The sequence below is a fragment of the Macrobrachium nipponense genome, chromosome 1, assembly GCF_015104395.2.
Source record: "Macrobrachium nipponense isolate FS-2020 chromosome 1, ASM1510439v2, whole genome shotgun sequence".
NCBI classification, from domain to species: Eukaryota; Metazoa; Arthropoda; class Malacostraca; order Decapoda; family Palaemonidae; genus Macrobrachium; species Macrobrachium nipponense.
This window is the reverse complement of record NC_087200.1, coordinates 56,669,931-56,695,528: the sequence shown is the minus strand read 5'-3', so window position 1 is coordinate 56,695,528 and position 25,598 is coordinate 56,669,931. Positions and strand designations below refer to the sequence as shown.

The window sequence follows — 25,598 nt, the reverse complement described above, 5'->3', positions numbered from 1 at the left end:
TAGTGTTGTTTTCCGACGCCTCGGAAACGGGATGGGGAGCAACTCTAGGAAAGAAGGAAGTGTCAGGAACCTGGACAGGAGAACAGGTGTCCTGGCATATAAATGTAAAAGAACTTATGGCAGTTCATCTAGCCTTGAAGTACTTCGAGTCGGAGGTCAGAGGCGTGGTAGTCCAGGTAAATTCGGACAATACCACGGCTCTGGCTTACATCCGAAAACAGGGGGGGACTCACTCGCTTACACTATAACAAGATAGCGAGAGACCTCTTTGATATGGCAGAGGAACGAGGCACTGTATAGCTGACAAGGTTTGTACAAGGGACAAAAAATGTCAGAGCAGACAGACTCAGCAGGAAGAACCAGGTCCTTCCAACAGAGTGGACCCTACACTCCGAAGTCTGCCTGAAAGCTCTGGTCTCTCTGGGGGAAGCCTCAGATAGACCTGTTCGCCACGTTTCTCTCCAGGAAGGATAAGAAAACTTTTGCTCCATTGTAGAAGATCCAAGAGCAATAGCGATAGATGCTTTTCTCATGGACTGGTCGGGCATAGATGCCTACGCTTTTCCCCCGTTCAAGATTCTGGGGGAAGTGTTAAGAAAGTTCCGTTCCTCGGAGGCGCCGAAACTGACTCTAATCGCCCCATATTGGCCCGTCGAGATTGGTTCATAGAGGTACTGGAATGGACGGTGGACTTCCCCAGATCTCTTCCCATGAGGACAGATCTGCTCAAACAACCCCACTTCGAGAGATATCACGGAACATCCACACTCTCTCCCTGACTGCCTTTCGACTATCAAAAGACTGTCAGAGCAAGAGGCTTTTCGCGAAAAGCTGCAAGCGCAATTGCCAGAGCCCGCAGGTCCTCTACTCTGCGGGTCTATCAATCGAAGTGGGAAGTCTTCCGTAGATGGTGTAGGTCGAAAGAAGCTGTCCTCTTCCATACCTCTGTGACCGAAATTGCTGATTTCTTATCTTCCTTAAGAGAGGAATCACGTTTAGCTGTTTCTACCATCAAAGGTTATAGAAGTATGCTCTCGGCTGTATTTAGAAACAGGGGCCTTAACATAGAAGACAATAAGGATCTCCATGATTTGATAAGATCCTTTGGTACTACAAAGTCTAAATCCTTTATCACTCCAAGTTGGAACCTAGATGTGGTCCTCCAGTTTCTCTCTTCGGATACTTTTCGAACCACCTGATAAGGCATCCTTTAGAGACCTCTCGAGGAAGTGCATTTTTCTCTTGACCCTCGCGACGGCCAAGAGGGTCAGTGAGATACATGCATTAGACTCTCGGGTAGGTTTTAGAGGAGATTCTGCTGTTGTCTCTTTCTTTTCCAACCTTTGTTTTTGGCCAAGAATGAGAATCCTTCTAAGCCTTGGCCCAGAAGTTTTGAAATCAAGGGGCCTCTCTCCCCTTAGATGGGTAGAGAAACAGAAAGGTCTCTCTGTCCGGTCAGAGCACTGAAGTTTTATCTGAAGAGAAAGAGTCAACTTCAAGGTTGTAATCAGAGCCTATGGTGCGCTGGTAAGGAACCGAGAGGCAAATGTCGAAGAACGCATTAGCATTCTTCGTAAGAAATGTGATAACAGAGGCTCACATGAAATGCCAAGAGGAAACATTTAAGCTGCTTAGGGTTAGAGCACACGAAGTCCGTGCAATTGCAACTTCCCTAGCCTTTAATAGAAATATGTCAATGAAAGACATATTAGCAGCAAATATTGGAGATGCAACTCGGTATTTGCCTCCCACTACTTAAAAGACGTCAGAGTGACTTATGAAAAGTGTTTTGCTCTTGGACCTTATGTATCAGCGGATACCGTGCTGGGACAGGGAGCTGGTACTGATCCTTAAATAATATTGTTTTTAACTAAAAGATTGTTTGGTTTTGAGTTTTTTTATGGTCGTTTGAAAGGATGTTGGGGGGATAACTCCTTTCAATCGTAGTACTAACCCCGGTATTAGGATCAGGTGATCGGGATCGGTGTTATGCTCCTTAATGATGCCATATGGCAACTGTTTTTTGTCATGTAAGTGGATAGGGACCCCATTTGATAAAGATCCTTAGGTTCTGTCGAGTAAGTGGATAAGACCCCATCGACAGACCATCAAGAATTCTTAGCATGAGGTCACTACCTCGCTGAGGCTCTTGAGGCGATGTAAGCTCCTAGGCAGTAGCCATGAAGTCTTTCGCCGACACAGGTAGGAACCAAGGTTTCTTATATTTTTGTTACCTACAACGTATGTTGTTCCCTGTCTATTCAGTAATTAGCTCTCTTACCCTCCGCCAAAGGTGCCAATCAGCTAAGTATATATCTGCCAGAGAAGTTGAATGTATAAAAATGATATTGTCATGATACAATAAAGTTTTATACATACTTACCTGACAGATATATACTTAGCTATAGACTCCGTCGTCCCCGACAGAAATTCGAATTTCGCGGCACACGCTACAGGTAGGTCAGGTGATCTACCGCCACTGCCGCTGGGTGGCAGAACTAGGAACCATCCCATTTTCTAAGACAGATTTGCTCTTCCACCTGTCTCCTGAGGGGAGGCTGGGTGGGCCATTTAATAGTATATATCTGCCAGGTAAGTATGTATAAAACTTTATTGTATCATGACAATATCATTTTTCCCTTCTTAAAGGGACGGAAGGAAGATCTTCCCCTTCTCTCCGTTGTCTTCCTTCTGGCGATAGATCTAGCCGGAGGGCCTCCTCGAAAGGGCTGCTGCTGCTGAGCTGGACGAGCCCCTTTCTTTTCCTCACTGGCCACAGGTCTATTCTTCCTTGAAGACTGTCTACGAAGATCTTGAGTGGCCTTCTCAGTTAGTGAATGAGCAATGTCTCTCACCAACTGACAAGGGAATAAATGTTCTGAAAGAGGCGCAAACAACAAAGCTGACCTCTGCGAAGGAGAGACGACCTTAGTGAGAAAAGCACTGTGAACCGCCCTCTTCTTTAGTATTCCCGCACCAAAGAGGGGGCAGACTTCCGCCGATCGATCTTGAACAGCCTTATCAATACATGTGAGGATACTATGTAAGGCTTCAGGGTTTAGTTGTTCCTTTTCCTGGGATTTCTTAGCCAGAACCCCAAGGGACCAATCCAGGAAGTTAAATACTTCTAAAGTGTGGAAAAGTCCCTTGAGGAGGTGGTCCATCTCCGAAAGACCCCATGTTGCTCTGGCCGAATTTAAGGCGTGTCTCCTCGAGGAGTCTACGAGACTCGAGAAGTCTGACTCAGCTGAGACGGGCAGAGACAATCCCATATTCTCCCCCGTTTCATACCATATGCCTCTTCTACCCGTTAGTTTAGCAGGAGGCATACAAAAGACTGTCCTTCCTAACTCCTTTTTTGTCTTGATCCAGGAGTCAAGAGATTGTAGGGCCCTCTTCATGGATATGGCAGGCTTCATTTTCAGGAAAAAGGAAGACTTGTGAGCTTTCGTGCTTGAAAAGAGAGAGCGTGGAGAAGGAGGAGCAGCTGGAGTCAACGAATCCCCATACTCTTCTAAAAGGAGAGAAGAAAGAACTTTATAATTTGAAAGTCCCTCTTGTTAGTAATCTCATCCTCCGAGACGTCTTCTAAGTTAATAGGCTCGGAAGGAGAAGGCTCCCTTCTTTCGTCTGTCTCCTCTCTTGATCTCTTCCTTTCCGAAGAAGAAGCACTTCTAATAGGAGAGGGAGTAAGAGTTACTCTCTCTCTACGCCTATCTTTAGGAGAGTCATGGATAATTTTAGTTTGACGCCTGGAGGACTCCTGGCGGTTGTCAGGTACCTTCATGTAGAGAATGCGCCTGGCGCTTAGCAGGAGTATCTCGCTCAGAATACTCCTGGCACCTGGGAGGAGTATCGTGTTCGGAATACTCCTGGCGCCTGGCAGGCGCAACACGCTTCGAATACTCTTGGTGTCTGGTAGACGCATCGCGCTCCGAATACTCCTGGCGCCTGGGAGGAGTATCAAGCTCAGAATACTCCTGGCGCCTGGGAGAAGTATAGAGATCGGAATACTCCTGGCGCCTGGCAGGCGTATCACGTTCCAAATACTCCTGGCCTTTGGAAGGCGCATTTAGTTCCGAATACTCCTGGAGCTTGACAGGAGTATCGATCATGGTAGGCGCATTTTGCTTGGCAGGTGCATTGCGCTTAGCAGGCGCTTCGCTCCTATCAAGAGCTTAATCTTCTCCAGCTGGATCTCGGTGCTTGGTTGGAGTTCTAGGTCTTGAACGATCTACGGGAAACTCAGGCTCTTGCGCCTACTTGACGCCTGGCTCCTAGCTGGCGCTAGGCACTCAGGAGTTACTTCCGTTTCCACTTCTCGCCTGTCTAACGCTCCGCTCCCCCCAGAGATGGCCGCCTGTGCGACAACTCCCCTGGAAGGCTCATTGCACCTGACAGGAGATCGGTATTTGGATCTTTTAATCGGAAGCCTATCATCCTTCTTACGAGTAGGCTCCTTGGAAAGTACTCCTACCAAAGACGCTAATTGCTCCTGCATATTTAGCAAAATTTTCCTGGTCGAGGATTCGTTCGAATCAGGAGAGGGAGATCTGGAAGGCGCACAAGGATCTCTTACAGTCCAAGGATCTAACTCCTTCCTAGCCTTCTTTATTACCGAAGGCGCATCTTCTTCAGAGAAGCGCTCGGGGCTAGAATTGAGTTCAGGTTCTTTCCAATTCCTCTTCAGCGGACGGGAAAGCTTCGACTCCTTCCATCCTCTTCTCGGAGAAGGCAAACTAGAAGACGAAAAGCACTCTCGTAGGACGCTTTTCCTATAGCGGTCCCTGGCAGTCTGAGATGTAACAGATTCTGCCGAAGGGACGCCTGATCGTTGGGGATTCTCCACAACCTCCGTAAGGCTTTCGACTTTCCTTCTCCTCTGGGCCAGGGAGCTTGGAAGCAGTCTAGACCTGGGAGCGTCGCAGAGACGACCAGACGCCCCCTCCACCACACTGGGGACACTAAAATCACTTGCAAAACCACATTCACTTTTCTTACCTTCCAATGCTGCCATTTTTTCCTGCATTTTCTGAAGGGAAGCTCTGAGTTCCGCAATTTCCGAAGCAGAATCAGAGGGGTTAGCAACCTGTGAACGGTCTGAAACAGAATGGGAATAATTACCAGAAGAAGAAGCTACAGAACTAGATAGAAGTTCACGAGATCTAGACATTCTGCGGCTTTTGTAAACCGCCTTCCTCTCTCTATCTTTCTCTAACTTCTTCAAGTAAGAAGTTAGATTCTTCCATTCTTGCGCACTCAGTTTCTCGCACTCGTTACACGTGTTCTCAATCGAACACTCAACCATTCTACATCCACTGCATGCAGTGTGAGGATCTACCGAAGCTTTCGGAATCCTCACCTTACAGCCCTCATTCACACACACTCTGAAACTAACACTAGAGTCAGACATATTCACGAAAATCCAAAGCCAAGTCCAAAAAACAGTCCACGATAGTGAATGCCAAACAACGATCCAAGTACGTCATCAAAAATCAGTCAAAAGATGATCAAAAAGCGTTGCAAAAAAGAATTCCAGTCAGGAGGTAGTAACAACAATGTTGATACCACCGGCGACAGAGAGAATCTGATTAGAAAACGGGAATGGTTCCTAGTCCTGCCACCCAGAGCAGGGCGGTAGATCACCTGACCTACCTGTAGCGAGTGCCGCGAAATTTGAATTTCTGTCGGGGACGACGGAGTCGATAGTTATGTATATATCTGACAGGTAAGTTGAATGTATGAAATGACATTTGTATAATAAAACAAAGTTTTAATTATACTTACCAATAATTACATAAATAAGAGTTTCACTCGCCCAGAAATTAAAATCCCAAAATTCGCAGGTTGTGCTAATTTATTATTTTCTTTTTTTTTTTGGCTAGGTAACCATACCCCACCCACTTTTGGGGTAAAGCAAGGAACAACTTGGCAAAGAGCTCAGTTTATTTTATGCCCCTAAATAATAAATCCATGCTAGAGGACGGAAGGTGGGTTCCAATCATGTAATCACTGGATAAGTATGATTAAAACTGGGTATTATCATTAAAATGTCATTTTTAATTATGTAACTTACCCAGTAATTACATCGCTGATTCCAACATTGAGAGAGGTAGGAAGCATGGATAGGTCTACCTCAAAGCTTTATTGATGTAAGCAGTTTGAGAATAGAAAGCTTTGCCAACATTAATAAAATGTTTGCTGTTTATTTACCTGATAAGAGATTGGTTGGTTGGTTTTATAAAGTTTAGGTGTAACACCAAGCACTGGGGCAGCAAAGGCCATTCAGTGCATACTGTATAACTTTATGAAATTATAAGACGTGTTATATCAAATAAAGCAGGTTTATTTCTTTGAGATAATTTACTATATTTTGAAGTGAGGCATTTTCTTCCAATACTTCTTCAAGTGGTATATTATATATGTTGTTGGATCTTCATTTTCTTTCGAATTTATGGCATTCAATTAGCATATGACAGACTGTGACAAAAGTACGACAATGGTCACAGTAAGGGGCCTGTATTTCCTCGCCTTGCAACATCAAGTATTTGTGTGTTAAGTATGCATGTCCTATTCTTAATCTTGTTTATATGACATCTTCCCTTCTTTGACATTGTTGTCTATTCCAAGATTTTACAGATGATTTAACATGCTTTAATTTATTATTTTATTCTAGCCCTTCTTTTTCCCATTTTGACTGACAGTATTCATTTATTGTTGTTTTAATGTTATTGTAAGGTATTTGTATTTTTTTGATAGACTTCTTTTTTACTGTCTTTTTGGCTTCTTTATCCACCTCTTCATTACCCTTTATGCCCACATGGGAAGGGACCCAACATAGTTTTATAATTATAGATTTCTGTTTTACTATTATATCTATCCACTCCCTTATTTCTTCAATTACAGGATGAGAAATTGTTAATTGTACAGTGGTACCTCGAGATACAAAAGGCTCAACTTACGAAAAACTCGAGATACGAAAGCCAATACGAAAAATTTAATGGCTCTACATACGAAAAGTTTTCAAGATACGAAAGGTTTCTGTAAAGTCCGAGATTCGCCCAAACCACCGATAACAATTTTGAAACTCGCGCGCTGCCAACTTAGTAGACTCGCCACCATCCTCCTGCTCTCCCATTGGTTCCTGATGCTAGTCGCAGCCATGAGATCCTTCTCTCCTATTAGCCAGCATCCCTCACATCATGCATCTATGTACGTGGTGGCGTGCCTCGGCCACTCAGTACCAGCATCGTTATCGTACGCACGCGGTATTCGTTTCGGGATCCTCAACTGTTTCTGAATCTACTAGTCAGAGTTGACATTGTGATGGTGTTTGTGTCATGTGTATTTTAAAAAAAATTTCTCATTTCTTTTCACAGAAAATGGAAAAAGAAGAGCACCTCTTGAGTGACTACATTGACGACATATATGATATGATTGACCAAGATCTCTCTCGTGGGATAAGTGACCAAGATCTCTCACATGGGATAAGTGATCAAGGTCGCTCTCATGGGATAACTGGAAACTTTGCAAGGTTGGTAGAATCTCCACTCCCTGCTGAACAGAGGGTGTTGACCAGTCATTTACAACATGCATACCAGTATAATTAAGGCACTTCAGTTTATGTTGAAGGTCAGCAGCTGAACATTCAGTACCCAAATCAGTTGCAGAGAGAGCATTTGGTTGAACAGGGTTTTGATGGACACCAGGGCCAACAGAGTCATGAGGTGCAACAATTAGTAGATAATTATCAAGACGGGCAGCCGTTAATGAACACTATGCGCTGCCCTTATGGGAGATTGCCGCTTTTCGTAAAGTGCAATCGTTTATAGAAAAAAAGACACCCCGAAAAGGCTCACACAGGTTGTATGCTTGCGCAGTTCGATGACGTTTGCCCAAGTCGTTTCAGGAACATTGTGAAAAGTAGGCAGAAGCAATCTTCCTTGGATCGTTATTTTTTAAAGAGGCCTTTAGCATTAGCAGGAGTAAGCAAAAAGGAAGAACCAAGTGATAAAAAAATGATTTGCATTGTAGTGGTTTAGGGATATATGGTCTCAACTCTCTTGTCTGCCCTAAAACTTTAATTGTTAAAGGGAGTTCGTTTCCTTCAAATTTTAGTTTAGCTACATGTATATTTATCTTTGAATTTTTCCTACTTGGGATATCATAGATGTCACATTCTTCAATGTTTTTGTATCTTTTCTTAAGCGAGTCCATCAAAATATTTCTATCTATTAATTCGTCATCATTATTTGGCAGGATTATAGTACCATAGATACTATTAAGTTTATTATGTTTGTTGACTTTTAATTTTGTGTTATCTATATTCGTAATTTGCAAGTAATTTTCTGATTGAGCTTTAGTAGTGTTTCCACTAACCATGCATTGGTTTGTGTTTTCTGTTGGGTATCTGGTCAGTAAATAATTTTCTAATTTTAAATTTTAAATTTTGTTTTCACTTTCTATTGTCAAAAATCTTGTCCAACTGTCCTTTCCAAAAAGTGAATCAAATAAAGCTAGAGAAGGGCTAGGCTGGAATTTTCTTTTGACAAATCTTTTAGGCCTAATAAAAGGCTCCATAGTTGGTATATTTTGGATTGAAGTATCCAAAAGGGTGTCCTTGTTCGTATCCAGAGTCGATGAGAATTTAGTGTCAAGGGGTCACATTTTCCAGGGGATAGGGTTCCATAGTCTATTTCCATTTTTTCTTTTTTAAATTACAGAGAAACCAACTGCAAGTCATGGAAAAAACTGGGTCTCCTCTCAAAGACTTCCCCTTCACCAAAGACACATAGCAGAGACCAACTCCCATATGTCCACTCCCTACCCTACCCCGAAGGGATGGCTCTATCATAACATGATTGGCTCAAGTGTAAGCAAAACCCGCATGATAGGACCAAGGGCATAGCTAGTATGCAATCATTCCCACTCATGTTATTCTAGAGGGCAATCCGGATAAATTGCCGAGAGTCCTACTGTGGAGACTATACCTCCCAGGATTCCATAGGCAAGTCCCCACAGGTAGTCCCGCCCCAATAAATATTGATGTAGAATCACATCAATATCCTCAAGGTCCAAACATATTCAAGTGGCGGACCAAACCACTATAGTCCCTGCCATTTGGATCATGGTAAAGCCTAAGTTCAGAGACCCAGCTCCTATCCAACCTGCACAAGTTTTAGTGAAGAAAAGGAGGACATCTGGGGGAGCAACTGAGTGATAGAAAGTAAGAGATTGGAAGATAATCAAGTAAGAAAAAAATTGAGACATTTAGATTCAAACTAGGAGATAATTCTCCCAGTTCGAAAGCCCTCTTACCCGCTACGCAGTTCCAAACATAGGTTGGAAATGCGCAACTCCGTCAAGGCAGTCTCATCTTAAGAGGAACCTGATATAAAAGTTGCTGCAGGAAGATACTGCCTCCGGTTGTCAATCATCTTATCATGTAGTGGCGTGGCGGAATAGCTGTGGAGCACCTACTACTTTAGTGAGAACTTTGTAGCAAAGGATAATTCCATTGGCTAACAGAGATAATCAAAGTGCCCCTGCCCAGGGCTCAGTACCAACAAATAACCAGAAACATGAAAGATTGTTATCTATACCCGAAACATATCCATAAAAAACCACCTACCTATACCCAAAACATATCCATAAAAAACCACCACCACCCCACCAAAGGAAAGTTAGGATACTCCATGTACTTCACACCTCCAGGATTCCTACATTTCCTTTCCCAACACCACACCAGCCGATAAAAACGAATCCAGGGAACTGTATTCATCATACATAGTTTATAATGTGAGGCAAAAACAGACTTACATTTCCAAAATGCATATTGAAATATTGCTGCCAGAGATAAATTCCTTTTAAAAACCAACGACGTGGTTACTGCTCTAATTTTGTGAGCTTTTACCTTACAAAGAGGGAACACGTCTTCCTGAACTGAAGAGTGAGCTTCACGGATGACGTCCTTAAGGAAGTACGCTAGGGCATTCTTAGACAGTGGTCTGGAGAGATTCTTAACTGAGCACCACAGACTGTAAGAGTTGCCACAAATATCTTTTGTTCTGGGCAGGTAATATTTTAAGGACCTCACGTGACACACAATCCTTTCATCTTGTGGGGTGGGACTATTGTGTATGTTCCAGTTATGTTAACCTATCTTTTACTAATTTTATTGTAAATATAAATATAATAATAGTTAAGTTAGAGATCCAGAGTTTCTCTAAATCACCCCTTCTGAAGCAGGCCTTCAAGTTTACTTGAATTTAATGCTTTTGGCCTGATCTCAAGGCTAGAGATGATTAACCTTTGCATTTCTTTTAAATCCAATGAGCAGATCTTCAGTGCATCCCCTTAAATGTTGAAGATCTCTCAGGCAAAGATGTATTAATATGTCCATACATTACTGTATTAAGTACAATACTGTAGCGCATCAGTAAATGTCAATAAAAATACTGTACCACAGAGAGAAAGAAGGAAGGGGGGCTATAATAAGTTAATAGTGTTTATTTTAAATAAGTAAAACAAAGATGTCTTTGTCTATTTTGCATTGTAAGTGTATTTTACAAATATTGTAAGTACAAGTGGTTTATACTGTACAGTGCTGTACTATATGTAGTTTTAAAAGCAATTCAGTTTACAGATATAAATCTGAAATTGAAAGAAAATTGAAATTTTAAAGGTAATCATAATTACAGAATACCCGTTATATGTTATTAATTACACTAGTATAATCTATGAGAGTTGGAACTAGGGTATCATGTAGGTTTTATGTAAATTTTGTTACCTACAGGATTTTGTCATTTATTCAGAGGCAGACCCACACTCTATTTGGAATGAGCCAATATTCAAGTAGAAAAATTCTAAAACACCATTACTTTGCAAAGCAAGATTCTTCATAACAGAATGCCTATATGTATATGAGGGAAAAGAAACAAATGGAGGGCAATAACATAAAAAGATATCTTAAAATTCAGCAATGAAAGCAAAAAATAGTTGTTTTAACTAATGGGAATCAGCAAAGCTGCCAGGAGGAAGAAACAAATTTTGTACTGGGAGATGTGGCTGTAATTATAATTTACAGAACAATGCATCATGCCATAGTTTTCCTAATGCATACTTCTAGGTTATTTGTGCATATCTAATAATACCAATAATAATAATAATAATAATAATAACAATAATCATCAGATACAGCGCAGTAGTGGTACGGACGAGGGAAGAACTCCGCAGAATAGACCAGAAAACTAGGAAACATATGACAATACACAAAACACTACACACTACACTACAGACTATACATAACACGAAAGAAAGGAGGGAGAGGACTACTAAGCATAGAGGACTGCATCAACATCGAGAACAGAGCACTGGGGCAATATCTGAAAACCAGTGAAGACGAGTGGTTCAAGAGTGCATGGGAAGGACTGATAGAAGTAGACGAAGACCCAGAAATATACAGAGACAGGAGAATGACAAACAGAACAGAGGAATGGCACAACAAACCAATGCACGGACAATACATGAGACAGACTAAAGAACTGGCCAGCGATGACACATGGCAATGGTTACAGAGGGGAGAGCTCAAGAAGGAAACTGAAGGAATGATAACAGCAGCACAAGATCAGGGCCTGAGAACCAGATATATCCAAAGAACGATAGATGGAAATAACATCTCTCCCATATGTAGGAAGTACAATACGAAAAATGAGACCATAAACCACAAAGCAAGCGAATGTCCGGTACTTGCACAGAACCAGTACAAAAAGAGGCATGATTCAGTGGCAAAAGCCCTCCACTGGGGCCTGTGCAAGAAACACCAGCTACCTTGCAGTAATAAGTGGTACGAGCTCCAACCTGAAGGAGTGATAGAAAACAATCAGGCAAAGATCCTCTGGGACTATGGTATCAGAACAGATAAGGTGATACATGCAAACAGACCAAACGTGACGTTGATTGACAAAATCAAGAAGAAAGTATCATTCATTGATGTCGCAATACCATGGGACACCAGAGTTGAAGAGAAAGAAAGGGGAAAAATGGATAAGTATCAAGACCTGAAAATAGAAATAAGAAGGATACGGGATATACCAGTGGAAATTGTACCCATAATCATAGGAACACTAGGCACAATCCCAAGATCCCTGAAAAGGAATCTGGAAAAACTAGAGGCTGAAGTAGCTCCAGGACTCATGCAGAAGTGTGATCCTAGAAATGGCGCACATAGTAAGAAGAGTGATGGACTCCTAAGGAGGCAGGATGCAACCTGGAACCCCACACTATAAATACCACCCAGTTGAATTGGAGGACTGTGATAAAAATAATAATAATAATAAAAAAAATAATAATAACCATAAAATTTTGCTATATCTCCAGTAACTTCATTTAAATTTTCAGAAGATAAAATGATAACTGTGCACAACTAAATCAGGATCTAAGGGACTATAAAAAACGAAATAACACAGACTCCTAAAATCTCACTGGATAATGCTGTTCCAAATTAAATATGAAACCTTTGGCTTAGTAAATATGCCACTCAACACTTATGAGTTAAGGAACACTTATGAAACAAACAAATAAGGCTTTAAATAGGAGATAAATATGAAATTTTAATTAGTAAAATGAAGTTTTATTGTATACTTACCGAACAATTATACAGCCGTGATTTCCACGAGCGGCAGGAGACTGGTGGTGATGACGTCATCTCCCTCCACTCGCGGGAGAACCAGGTACAACTGCCCATGTGAATCCAATTCTTTCTGCCCATCCGTCCACCTAAGGGGAGGAGGGTGGGTATAATCATAATTGTTCGGTAAGTATACAATAAAACTTCATTTTACTAATGAAAATTTCATTTTTATTGTAGTGTCTTACCGAACAATTATACAGCTGATTACACATTTATGGGAAGGTGGGATTCAGTGGACCACTAGTATTTCTAAATGGGTTTCATTTATTACAATACCAGTAAACACTCGAGGTGTCTGTTGTACCTTACCTTGTAAGAGAGCTACAGCAGACTGTTACTACCTCTGGTCGGTGCTCTTCTTACTATTGTAGAGGAATTGGAATTTGACCAAAGTTAGCCTCTACAGGAGTGGAATCCTTCCGTAGTTCAAGCGAGTCAAGGCTGACTGACGGAGGATAGTAACAACAAAGATTGCCCTTGCCCTGGGCTAAGACCAGCAATTCAATTATGCAAAACATTTGTCACCAACACCAGATTTAAAAACATATATACCCAACCATTATAAAATCTGACCTAACAGACTGGTGAGTATCCCAGGTACTCAGTACCCCCAGCTTCCCTTGAACTCGACAACCTATTTCAAGGTGAAAAGTTAGCATAGAGGTGACGACCCCTGTGCCGTTTCTCCCAACACCATGCCAGAAACCGCCACCGGACCTAACGTTCTACAATTCTCGAAAACCGTTTCTATCTCTTTGAGATAATGGCTCGCAAAAACCGAATTCGATCTCCAGAACGTACTCTGAAAAATCGAAGCTAAAGATAAATTCTTTCTAAATGCTAAAGAAGTTGCTACTGCTCTAACCTCGTGAGCTTTAACTCTCAGAACGGAAAGATTGTCGTTCTCGGACTGCGACGTGAGCTTCCTGATAAGCTCTCTAATAAAGAAACGATATACATTATTTAGAAAGAGGACGATATAACATTCTTTGAAAGAGGACGAGAGGGATTTTGAACCGAGGTCCAGAGCTTAGAAGATTGGCCTCTAACCTCCTTAGTGGCAAGAAGATACTGCTTAATTGCCCTGACTGGACATAAGAGCCTTTCTTCCTCCTCATGTCCAACCAAATCAGATAAGTTCCTAACCACAAAACTCCTCGGCCAAGGATTAGACGGATTCTCGTTTTTGGCTAGAAAGGTCAAAGATACCGAAAACACAGTATTGCCTTGAGAGAAACCAACTCTTTTGTCTAAAGCGTGCAATTTGCTGACACGCTTTGAAGAAGCTAGTGCAATAAGAAAAAGAGTCTTCTTAGTCAAGTTCCTGAGTGAAGCCGACTTCAAAGGCTCAAACGGTGGCCCCATGAGGAACTTAAGCACCACATCTAAGTTCCAAGCCACTGTATCCTGCGAGAGCTTAGTGGTTTCGAAAGACCTAATGAGGTCCGACAGATCTGGATTGGAGGAAATATCCAAACCCCGATGTCGAAAAACCGAAGAAAGCATGGCTCTATATCCTCTGATCGTAGAAGGAGCCAGTTTCTTAGACTCCCTAAGAAATAGAAAAAAATCTGCTATTTCCGTTAAAGAGGACGCAGAAGTAGAGACTTTAGCACCTCTACACCACTCTCTGAAGATTCTCCACTTCCCTTGATAGAGTTTGTTAAAAGACTCTCTCCTACAACGAGCGATAGCTTCTGCAGTTCTTGAAAACCCTTTCGCTCTGACAAGATTCCGGACAGTCTGAACCCTGTCAGAGCTAGAGCGGACAGGTTTTGGTGGAACCTTTTGAAGTGAGGTTGTTTGAGAAGCCACTTCTCTGGAGGAAGAAGTCTGGGGAAGTCTACTAACAACTGGAGAAGGTCCGGGAACCACTCTTTCCTGGGCCAAAAGGGAGCGATTAACGTTAGTGTTACATTGCTGTGCGACATGAACTTGTTCAGCACCTCTCTTATTAGACCGAACGGAGGGAATGCATAAGCTTCCAGACCCGACCAATCCAACAGCATTGCGTCCACTGACCAAGCTAGAGGATCTGGAACTGGAGAACAAAAGATAGGAAGACGGTTGTTCCTTGATGTCGCGAACAGGTCTATGGACGGTCGTCCCCAAAGGCGCCAAAGTTTCTGACAAATCTTGTTGTCCAAAGTCCACTCCAGAGGTAACACTTGCTGTTGGCGGCTTAGCTCGTCCGCCAGGACGTTCATCTTTCCCGGAACAAATCTCGGGTCTAGCTGAACATTTGCTTCGTTTGTCCACAGGAGGAGATCCTTGGCTACTTCGTACAGAGAGAAAGACTGAGTCCCCCCCTGTTTCCGCACGTACGAGAGAGCCGTGGAGTTGTCGGAATGCACTGCCACTACCTGACCTCCTACTAAGCTCCAAAACTGTCTGAGCCCCAGGAAAATTGCTAAAAGTTCCTTTACATTTATGTGGAACTTCTTCTCCTTCTCCGACCAAGCTCCTGAAGCACGTTGATTTCCCAGCAGGGCTCCCCAACCTGTGTCCGATGCGTCGGAAAAGAACTGTAGGTTCGGGAGGATGGGTCGTAAATCTAACCCTTCTTCCAATCTTGCCTGAGACAGCCACCACCTTAGGTCCTCTTTTATTTGGTCTGTGACAGGAAAGGTAATCGAGTCCGGTTGCGTCTTCCTGCACCAAGAGGCTCTAAGAAAAAACTACAGAGGTCTCATGTGCAGTCTTCCCAACGTCACAAATTTCTCCACTGACGTCAATTTGCCCAGGAGCCTCATCCACTGATTGGCAGAACTTACCTTTTAGTCTAAGAACTCCTGAACTGTCTCCAGACAGCCTTGGACCCTCTTCGGGGACAGAAAAGCCTGAAAAACTTGAGCATTCAGTCATCCCCAAATAAAGAATGCTCTGAGATGGAACCAACTGGGACTTCTGTTTGTTGACCAGAATTCCTAACTTTCTGGCAAGATCCAGAGTTGTTCCAAGGTCCTTCATGCACCGACTCTCTGATTCTGACTGGAGAAGCCAATCGTCCAGATAGAGGGAGATTCTTACTCCTAATATGTGCAGCCAGCTTCCTATCGGGGATAGAACCCTGGTGAAAACTTGAGGAGCGGTCGCCAGTCCGAAGCAAAGCGCCAGAAACTGAAACACCTTGCCTTCGAACATGAACCTCAGGTACTTCAGAGATTCGCGATGTATCGGAATGTGAAAATAAGCGTCTTGCATGTCCAGAGAAACCATCCAATCCCCCTGTCTGATGGACTCCAGAACCAACCGAGTGGTCTCCATATGAAATTTTGTTTTCTGGACATGCAAGTTCAGGGCGCTCACATCCAAAACCGGCCTCCAGCCCCCTGATGACTTGGGAACTACAAAAAGGCGATTGTAAAAGCCTGGAGGAAATTCCCCTTCTATTTGTTCTATAGCTTCTTTGAGAATAAGCGCTTCCACTTCCGCGGCTAGCGCCAGAAATTTGTCTGAGCCCGGAGAGTATGCCTGGAATGGAATTGGCACAGGTGAGAGCGAGGGAGGTGAAACGAGAGGAATACGGTAGCCGAACTTGAGTACTTGCACTACCCAGGCTTCTGCTCCTCTGTTTTCCCATTCCTCCCAAAACAGAGCCAGCCTGCCTCCCACTGGTGCATGAAGAACCGAGCTTTCATTTGGAAGGTTTGTTAACCTTGGCCGAGGTCTTTGACTGAGGTCGCAAATTCGACTTCGGCCGAAAGAAGCGCTTGGGTTTTCTCCCTCGAAAAGTCGCTTGGGCCAGAGGGGAAACAGAAGGAACAGTCTCCAAAGGAGCTTTAGGTCTCTTAGTAGACTGTGCCAGCAAATCCGAAGTAGATTTCTTATCTAGCGCCGACGAAATTGACAACACTACATCGTCTGGAAAGAGGTTATCTTTCACAAAAGGAGCAAAAAGAGAGCAGACTTCTGTTGGGAAGTAACCCCTTTAGAAGCAAAGGAGCAACAAAGTTGCCTTTTCTTAAGGGTACCAAAGGCGATGAGCGAAGCTAACTCATCACATCCATCCCTAATGGATTTGTCCGCACAGGACAGAACACCAATCCAATCCTCCGCTAAATCCTGTGAAAGAGAAGGACAGTCTTCGATCTTGGCCGCTAAAGCGCCAATAGTCCAATCAAGGAAGCTAAATACTTCCAAAAGTTTAAATTGGTTCTTTACAACGTGGTCCAACTCAGGCGCTGTAAAGAAAACTTTCGCTGCGGCGAAAGCAGATCTTCTAGAGGAGTCGATTAAACTGGAGAAGTCTCCCTGGGTGGAGGCAGAAACTCCCAGAGAAGGAGCTTCCCCAGTTACATAAATCCTATACCTCTTACGAAGCAACTTAGAGGGAGGGTAAGCAAACATCGCCTTCCCTAAGTCTCTTTTCATAGACATCCATTTCTCCGTCTCTTTCAACGAATGTCTAACCACTTTAGATAGAACAAGTTTTGGGAGGAGAGGGTCTGAAGTTTTCCTCCTCATCAAAAAAGTCGAAGTTGGGGAGCGCGGAGCCGCTTTCTCAAAATAATCTGGATAAGATACCAGAAGAAACCTAAGGAGACGTGAATAACACGAAAGGTGATGTGAATCCTCCTCCTCTACCTCTTCCTCATTCTCCGATACCGCCGAAGAAGTAGACGGGACTACAACCGGATCTGAAGGCTTTGAACCACCCTTGGACTCATTCATCCAGTTGATTGATTGATTTATTAATTCTTACTGGCGTCGCAACGACGAGGTTATTGACGCCGTATCATTAAAAGGAACTGCAAAGGAAAAAGTCAATTAAAATGCTATAAATATGTTTATATAAAATCTGTCAGAGAACTACAGAGAACCCAAAAACACACAAAATACCTATCTCACCTACACACCTATTTCAAATTAATTGTAAACAAAAAATATAAGCAACATAGGCACCCCGCAAACTTCCAAATTCTACAGAGTTCTGTCAAAATAAATAGATATTAAAAGTACTAAAACATTATATATGGTAATAGATATATCAATTGGAGGTAAATTTTATGTACATAAAAATTTACCTGATCTAAAAAAGACTTAAAAGCAAATGATAATTACACTGACACATACTAACACATACACAAACTCAAAACATCTTGACCAAACTAACCTAAATTTTTTCAAGAAGACCTGCTTCTCGAAGGTAACTAAAAAGCTTATCCTCATTAAAATCTCTACCTATAATGGCATCTAGTTTAAGATCCATTCTTCCAACTACGTTAAAATGACTGTTCCTTGCTGATATTAAGCTGGGGCATTCTACTATTAAATGTTTTACTGTGAGTGGAACAAGACAATCCTCACAAAATGGTTCAGGGTCATTGTTCATAAAAACAAAACCCATGAGTAATCGTGTGTGGCCGATCCGTAACCTACATAATGCAGTCTCTTTCCGACGGTCTTCTAACATATAAAGCCAGGGGTTGATTACATCAGTGAGTTCTCTCATTTATTATTACTCTCTATTGTCCAATAGAATTGCCAAACTGATTCTACAGTCTTTAATTTCAGGAATGTAGTCTGAACAGGGAATTGCTATACTTTTTGGATTTTTTGATGTACCTAACTTAGCCAATTCATCAGCTCGTTCATTTCCAACAATACCAACATGTGAAGGAACCCAGCAGAGGTTAACTACCTTCTGTTTTTGTTTTAATAAAAACAACCACTCTGTTATTTCCAGTACCACAGGGTGTACTGGATTAAAAGATGCCAAAGCTTCCAAGGCACTCTTGGAATCACTAAAATGGTAAAAATTATCTCCTTCTAAAGTTACAATTTTCTTTAGGGCTGTTAAAATGCTAAAAGTTCAGCAGTAAAATAGAAGCACAACTTGGTAATGCACCACTAACACTACTGTCAGGGTATACCACTCCAAACCCAACGCCTGCACTGGATTTGGAGCCATCGGTAAAGAATTGCCTTAGAGTTTATCATGTTTTTCAGCATGGCAAAGGAATTCTGCTTAAGAATATCACTGAACAGTCTGCCTTGCAACCAGAAAACCATTTACAATATTTCACAGAGGGCAACTTCCATGGAGGGAATCTTGAAAATTTTGCTGGAATTACTTTTCCTTTTATTACATTGAGCTCCTCTATTGCATATTTTACCCTGTATCCAAAAGGCTTTGGATATGAAGCATATTTTTCATAAATACAAAAATTGCCTTTAAAAACAGTATTGTAAGCTAAGGACTCAGGAGTTCTCTGTATGCGGTACCAAGAATTTCAACAGGGTAAATTTTCTTATCAAATCTAAGGGCAGTTCACCTGCATCCACTAATAAAACTAGATATTGGAGAGGATCTAAAGGCTCCTGTTGCAATTCTAATTCCCCCATGATGAACTGCATTCAAAGTATCTAATCTCCTTGTCGTAGCTGATGAGTAGATTTCTGACCCATATGCCAATTTTGAAGCAACTATTGCTTTATAAACATGTAATAAGTGCTTTCTATCAGCCCCCCAATTTGTATGACCTAAGACTTTTAAAACATCTAAGGCCTTCATGCATTTGACTTTGAGGTTCCTGAGATGAGCTTCCCATGTCAACCTGCTGTCAAAGATGAGGCCTAAAAACTTTGTTTCCTGTACACATGCGAGTCTCTGTCCATTTAAAAACAGATCTGGGTCTGGATGAACCCCTCTGATACGGCAAAATGCATAACAACTGTTTTGGCAGAGGAAAATTTAAAACCATGCTCAGCTGCCCAACTGTTAACTTTATTTATTACCAACTGGAGTTTTCGCTCTGCAACAGACATTTTAGATGCAGCACACGAAATAGATAAATCATCAACGAACATTGTTGACATTACATCTTTTGGAATTTTTGAGGCAATCCCATTTATGGCTAAGGCAAACAGAGTGACACTTAACACACTTCCCTGTGGTACTCCTTCCTCTTGTTCTTTCAAATTAGACAGAGTACTACCTACTCTGACTTTAAAATAACGGTTTTTTAAAAAGACTTTAATAAAAAGTGGTAGTTCTCCACGCAGACCAATTTCATGCAAGACTTTCATAATTCCATGCCTCCAGGTAGTATCATACGCCTTTTCTAGGTCAAAGAAAACCGCCACATAATGCTGCTTGGAAGCAAATGCCTGAATTCATCCAGTTGGTTAACATCTCTAACTGCTTGCGCAAAGGCGCCAGAGACGAATCAAAAACAGTTAACGGAGGCTTGGAAGAGCCTAAATGTTCAGCAGGAGGCAGAATAACTACTTGCGCCTCGCTCGGAGCCACCGAAATTAGAGGCGAAACAGGCGCATCAGGCGTAACAGACGAGAAAGCGCCCAAAGAAACACCCTTAGAACTGCTAGCTACAGAGCTAAAACCATAATCTCTACTAGTAGATGGAGCCAAAAAAGGAACAGATTGAGGCAACGAACGAGCCGCTAACGGCCAAGGCGCAACCCTCTCTCAGGCTCCTTATACCGCTTGACTGGAGGAGGCGAAGAATCAGCGCCTGAACGCCTCTTTAAGGGACGCGAAACAGGTGAATCTCGCCAAGAGCGCTGAGCGACCAGAGACGAATCGCTTGAATCATTCGAAAGGCGTCTAACCGCAACACCTTTCCAACGCTTAACCGAGCCCTGTTGAGGCGCAACAGGTTCAACAAGAGAGGCGCCTGTCTGTGGGCAAATCCCGATCGACTCCCTTGGACTTCCGGTATGTCTTCTCCCCGGTGCGGGGGAGCTGGACAGTGACCTTTGTCTAGGAGACGTGTCAGGACAGACAGACGCACCCTCAACTACACTCTTACCTGAAGCCGCTTTCTCCAAAAACGTCTTAACCGAATTACCAAGTTGCATAACCGTATTCGCTAATACCAAAAATTTCTGATCGAACCTCGATTCCAGACTGGCAACGGTGTCGGAAGAAACTACACGGGAAGCCGGAGAAGTGGGATTAGTAGGGGGAATAGGAGGTGTAGTTAAAGGAGACATAACAATTTGAGGAGAAACAGAAAGAACAGATGCATCGCAAGAAGAAGCAGAGCTAAGCTTACTTTCCCTAAGCGCTGCTTTCCTAATTCTGTCTTTCGCTAATTTCTCCGAGTATGAACTAAAAAACTTCCATTGAGAATCAGTCCAATCACTACACTCGTTACATGTTCGATCTGCTGAACAAACCTGTCCCCTACACTTAACACATTTAGTGTGAGAATCATACTCTAACTTGGATAATCTAGTTTTACATCCTGAGATGCAAAACCTAACTCCCGACGGACTAGAATCCGACATGGCAACGCCTAAATAATATGCAAATTAACAACAACGCCAAAAATGAGTACTTCACCAATTCCGAAGATCAAATCCACTAGAAAAAAGCGAAGCAAAGTCATCCAACCGCACCAACCACCGATGTTCACCGGACGCCGGCAGGAAAAGAATTGGATTCACCTGGGCAGTTGTACCTGGTTCTCCCGCAAGTGGAGGGAGATGACGTCATCACCACCAGTGTTGGCGACGCCTACGCGCTAAATTTGAAATTAGTCTCCTGCCGCTCGTGGAAATCACGGCTGTATAATTGTTCGGTAAGACACTACAATAAAAGTTATAATTACAATCATAATTTTATTATGAGTATCTTGGTAAGAGAGAAATGGGGATGATGTCAAATCTTGTAAGTCATCTTAACAGTAGCCCTAGAAGCTGTTTAATTCTATGAAATGTTAATAGTAGATGTTGTCCTTAACAGTTGCTTATTTCTATGGTAAATAAAAGAGTTAATACATCCTCATCCAATCAAGAGATATTTTTCCCCCAAATACTCAGTGACATAACAAAAATAGTCTGTTTAAAATGACAATCCTTGTTCATACCACTGAAACAACAAGACACTAGAAATAAAAGATAAAAATGGATATAAACCAAGAACACTTACATGTTGTGAAGGCTGAACATGTTGTTAGAAATTCATTTTTCACCTCTTGTAATGCAAAACCTAATGCACGGATAACATTCCGCTTCAGCGTTTCCTCTCGTCCGCTGCTACTGCAATGTCTAATTTGTATCATGAGTGTATGACAACGTTCCAATGTCTGTAAATGGAAAACATTAAAAATTTTTAAAAACATAATTCATTTGTTTTCATACAAACCCTTTATTTATGTCATAGACAACTTTGCATGTCAAACTTAAATCCCGAGCAAATCAGTCTAATAAAAGAAAGATCAGCAGCAGCCTGAAGACTGCATGGATTCTTAAATGCCTAACAGCCTTCATGTGTGGTGAACAATTAGCCGTGAGAAAGTGGGTTGAGAGTAGAGAACTTTGACCATAAAACCATTATGTACTACTCATTTCATGGCTGAATATCACTGATGATCTGCTAATGCCCCACAATTTGTTAACTAGGACGTGATGGATATGCAAGAGAGCATTTGATTTTGAGATAAATAAATACTGTATACCTAAATTTAAAATAAACTGGCATTAATATTGCAAGATTGAAACTCTGTAAATAAAATATAGCAAATTTTTAAAGTATTACTTATGGCAAATTTTAAATAGATTTATATTTTTCATAACTAACAAACCCTTAAGGGATATTCTCAAGCACCTAGTTGGAGTCAGGTTGTTATTAGCACAAGGTTTTGGTGGCAACGAGTAATAGCCAATGGGGAAAAAGGTGGGCAGAGCCCAACTTGGCAAGGTAATTAACTACCAATGGTAGGGGAGGGCGGGAGGGAAGCCCCAATCACTTGTCTGCTTTCACTCTATTCTGCCTTTAGCCCAGGTATCAGAATGAGGGGTGGCTGAGGCGGGCTGTAAATGTAAGACCTTTACGCTTGTATATTAGGAAAAATACAAATTAATTTTAAAATCTGATACGTACTTGTTCTTATCAAATACAAACCTTCAGTCTCTACAAAGGAGACTTATCCATTGGAGGGTGGAGCCTGAGTAAATTTCTGAACTGACTGGTTAGTTCTACCCAGCCAGGAATACCCTCCTGGTCTGGAAGAGCTCAGGAAGGAATCCTGCATCTCTAGCTTGTTGGACATTTGGGATGTTGCAGCTGTTATACTTTTGGGAGTAAAGTAGTAATGAGTTGCATTATTACTTTGAAAAATGGGTTGGAAGAACCCAAGAGTGTTGGAGACAATAATACTTGCTAATAAGACCAAACGGTTTGTTATATTGTCTATCCCTTTCTCCCCTTGTGTTGAGAGAGGGGGAGCATGCATCCAAGCCATCTACACAAGATGAAGGACAGGATGTCCTTGTCATGTAGTCACCTACTAACTCATCCATCCAGCAAGTGACGGCTCACTACTTGTCCCTCTATCTTAAGAGAGAGGAAAAAGAGAGAAGGGAGGAGGCCTGTCACTCACACACTTTCTCTTCCATTTACTGAACACTTTAACGTATGTGTCCCCTAAGGGCACCAGATGACCACACAACTTGTTAAGCAGCCACCACAAGATCCAAAGAAAAGCATGTCCAAAGACTTATGGGCAAGTCTTGAAGGTAATATGAGGTAAATGTGGTCTGGCGCAACCACGTACCTGCCTGTACAGGTAATACAGGCAGACCCTGCTTATTAGTGACATTGGTTAACAGCATTTTGGTGTTATGACGCTTGGCTAAGGACACCTCCGGGCAGATTTTTAGTGCTGGTAAGCAATGATTTTTGGCACCAGTAGGCAGTTTTTTGGCATCAGTAAGTGGTTTATCAACACCAAATGACACTTATGGAGTTGTAAATACCATTTTCTATCATAATAATTATTGTGATGTTCCGGAAAAGGGTTTCATTCTGGGCTGAAGGTGGATAACTGAAAATCGTTGTTAACGAGAACACAATAATTATGATGATACATGGCGTTTACGATGCCATAAACATCATTTGGTGCCAGTAAACCACTTACCGAATTTGATAAGACTCTACCGATGCTGAAAATCACTTACTGGCGCCAAAAATCTGTTCAATGGTGTCCTTAGCCAAGTGTCAAAAAAGCAAAACACTATTTTCTGGGCTCAGCCTGTGTCGCTCCCTAAAATGGTTCCTTTAGCACTCATTTCTAAGGTATAAATATTGCTATGAATACCAGAGAAAAAAGCTAATATGGAAATGCCAGAGTATTCTGGCTTCCTCACCTTTATTTAAGGTGTCGGTATGGTTTCTGGGGCGAGTGAAACCACTACCAGAGATCCTTTGCCATTTAGACTTATCCTTCTTCAATATCCCTCATCTACAAAGGAGCCGATCTAAGGCCCACTACCCGCTACCGTTACGGCTAGCGCCTCTGACGTCATTCCTTTGATAGCATGACCCACACTGCACGCGTTTTTCTTTGCTGTGTTGTGTTTTTCCTGGAATTTATCTTACCCATCATCATGGAACGTCAAGCTATTGCTGCATCCGAGTTGAGTACTGCTATTAATGGTTGACACTACTTAGGAGCTGCCTTTGGCACATTTAACCAAATTACTATTTAGGTTTTTATAAGACGGGTCCCATGCGGTGCCGTCCCCGCACCGCCATACTCGGCTCACTCCCTCGTGTTACCTTGTTTCGTGTCCCAATTGGTCCCCCATACCTTTTGGGCTCGATACTTTGTTTAGCAGTACCTTCCTATGATTATCAGTGATGCATTTTATTGACGTTTTTGTTATTTTAGTCCACAAGGGGGATACTGTCCGAGCACGCGCTCTCGGTACGTAGCCTACGTTGTTACCTTTCAGCCCAGATGTTCATGCATGCATGTATCTTTTAGCTGTTAGGTTACTTCTTCGTTAGGTGCCCTTGTATGAAGGACCCTGGTCCTTCTCCCTTTTGTCCTCGAGCCACCATGGCCGCCTGCCCCGCGTTTTTTCGTCACGGCATATAGGCTAGCTGCTCAGAGTTGCCAGGCTTGCCCATCCTTCTCGATTGGCTCTGCCCAGCTTCTCCAGGACATTGCTCTTTCTCTCTCGTCTCACTTTTCTTCCTTTCCCCCCATGTTAGGATAGGGTGTTTATTTTATATGTTACATGTTCATTGAGACGGCTTCAGTTGGCCTATAGGCCTCCTTCGATCGCCTGGCCTTTTTCACCGCGTGTATGTTCACCCAGCCGAGAGAGTTCCAGGCGACTGCGTACGAGCCACTCCACTTCCGACCCTCCCAGTCCGCCTTCCCCCCACCTTGGTGGGGGGACGCTCGCCCATGCTGTCTCAGGCAGCTGATCCGAGCAAACCCTCCCCCTTCCCCCTTAAGGGGGATAGGGGAGGTGGCTGGAGGGCTCTCGGCGAGCTGGGCCGCTACCCTGCTGTTCTCCCCAGAGGAGTAGGGGAGAGCCCTGCTCGGCCGAGCCTCGGTTGAGCTCGGTTCTCCTCGGCTCACTGGTCGCGTATCCCTATCATCAGTCACCATCTCCTCCCCGCTCCGGTGGATGCAGGACCCCGGCGTAGCCAGGTCCGCTTTTGTATGGTTGATTATTGTGGAGGCTCCGGCCTCCCTTAAAGGTACCCTATGTTGCATGCATGTTCTTTTACATATAATAAAATCCATTGCCTTTAGTTTAAGTTTTGTTGGCGGAGTCCTCCAACCCCGCCAGGGATCATCTCCCGCCTTGTTCTAGTTTTAAGTTACCCTACGGCGGAGTTGTCAAACTCCGCCGTGTAACTTCCTTACCTGGTCTCCCCCTGCTCCACACCCGGTGCTTGTTCGGACTACTCCTTACTCCGGCGCATGGAATAGGTGGTTATCCTGATTCAGTGTTTAAATTGATCTCCGGCATCGCCGAAAACACACTGTTTCAAGCTCTGTCCTACCGATCCTACCGGATGCTTCGCCACGGTACACAGCTAAAGAGCAGGTCGAGACTGGGCCATATTACCTATTAACACCGGAGTACTCCGGCGTCATGGCATATCACAACCATGGACCTAGTCAGGAAGGTTAGT

The 25,598-nt window shown here is 42.8% G+C and overlaps 1 protein-coding gene across 1 annotated transcript in view; it reads right to left on the bottom strand.

The window, feature by feature from the left end:
* The window catches only part of LOC135219319 (syntaxin-16-like), a 131,677-nt gene that overhangs the window by 40,738 nt on the left and 65,341 nt on the right, over window positions 1–25,598 (bottom strand). Inside the window, exon 3 of the mRNA XM_064255986.1 lies at window positions 21,591–21,747. Within this exon, the coding sequence (XP_064112056.1) occupies window positions 21,591–21,747 (157 nt within the window). The remainder of the gene's footprint in view (window positions 1–21,590; window positions 21,748–25,598) is intronic.